Source organism: Dermacentor variabilis, chromosome 10, assembly GCF_050947875.1.
Source record: "Dermacentor variabilis isolate Ectoservices chromosome 10, ASM5094787v1, whole genome shotgun sequence".
In the NCBI taxonomy this organism is placed as follows: domain Eukaryota; kingdom Metazoa; phylum Arthropoda; class Arachnida; order Ixodida; family Ixodidae; genus Dermacentor; species Dermacentor variabilis.
In genome coordinates this window covers 125,662,507-125,663,771 of record NC_134577.1, presented here as the reverse complement: position 1 = coordinate 125,663,771, position 1,265 = coordinate 125,662,507, and the positions used below count along the sequence as shown (strand labels likewise).

The window sequence follows — 1,265 nt, the reverse complement described above, 5'->3', positions numbered from 1 at the left end:
CCCAACCGAAACCGACACCACGACTCAAGCCTCATCACGGTAAGTGAACTGTAAACATTGATGCCAAGATGGAACGGCTCAAACTGAAAAGAAGTGCACTGAGAACTCAAGTGACTAAACTGATTTCTGAAGCGGACTTATTCTTGGAGAGTAATGCAGACGAAGGAGCTCTTAATGTATTGTCTGCGAGGCTTAGCGCCCTCCAAATACAGCTAAACGATGCGGACGCAGCCATCGAGCCTTTAGTGCAAGACCAATACGCAGAGCAAAATTATGTGCGGACCATAGAATACAACGACCGTATCGTCGCACACATGGCAAAACTCCGCCAAGAAACAGAAAACGTCCTACTAACCAAACAAACAGAAATGGCGGCGACGCGGGCGCGGACCGACGGCTCTCCGGCGGGGTCAAGTGCAAAATGAAACTGCCGAAGCTCGAGTTACAACGATTCAGCGGCACCGCCACGGAGTGGCAGTCTTTCTGTGAGCAGTTCCAGCAAGCGGTGCGCGGAAACGACGGCTTCTTCAACGCCGAGAAGTTTGTGTACTTGCGATCAGTTCTGTCTGGAAAAGCCACAGCGGCCATTGCCGGCATTCAAGTGACTGGGGCAAATTACACCACTGTCATCGAACTTCTAAAAGAGCGCTTCGGTCGACGAGATGTGCTGATTCAAGAACACCTGACTCAGTTACTCGACTTGCCACCGGTACAGAACGGAAAGGAGCACATCGGCCTAAGTCGACTCTATGACCACCTGCATCGCAATATTGCTGGTCTCAGGGCACTCGGAGTGAAAACAGACAGTTACGGCGCCCTGCTCTCCTCCGCACTCCTGCGAGTGCTGCCAACCAATCTTGTTGTCGGATACCACAAATGACCTTCCCCTGCAAGCAAAGATGACGGGATCAGTACCAAGAGTTGGCAAGCTTTTCTTAAAACAGAAGTAGAAAGCAGCGAAAAGGCACTGCAACCTGATAATCTCGCAGCAAGAGAATCAAAACATCGAGACAAAGAAAAGAGCAAACCTCAAAAAGGGTCAGCAGATTCTCTTTTCTATGCGGGTGCTTCGAAGCAGTCCGATCCATGTCCATTCTGTGCTACAAAAGATCATGCGACTCACAATTGTCAGGTGAAGATCTCATTGGATGAAAAGAAGAAAAGGCTCACTGCAGCTGGCCGGTGCTTCCGATGCTCCATAAAGGGGCACACTTCAAGGGAATGCCGCAACAAAAGAATAAAGTGCAAGGAATGTGGCAGAAGAC

General features: G+C 50.0%; 1 protein-coding gene across 1 annotated transcript; it reads left to right on the top strand.

Moving 5' to 3' along the window:
* Positions 1–421: 421 nt before the first annotated feature.
* On the top strand, positions 422–880 carry LOC142559408 (uncharacterized). Its single transcript, XM_075671006.1, has one exon. It carries the CDS (start codon positions 422–424, stop codon positions 878–880), a length of 459 nt encoding a protein of 152 aa, XP_075527121.1.
* The last annotated feature ends 385 nt before the right edge of the window (positions 881–1,265 follow it).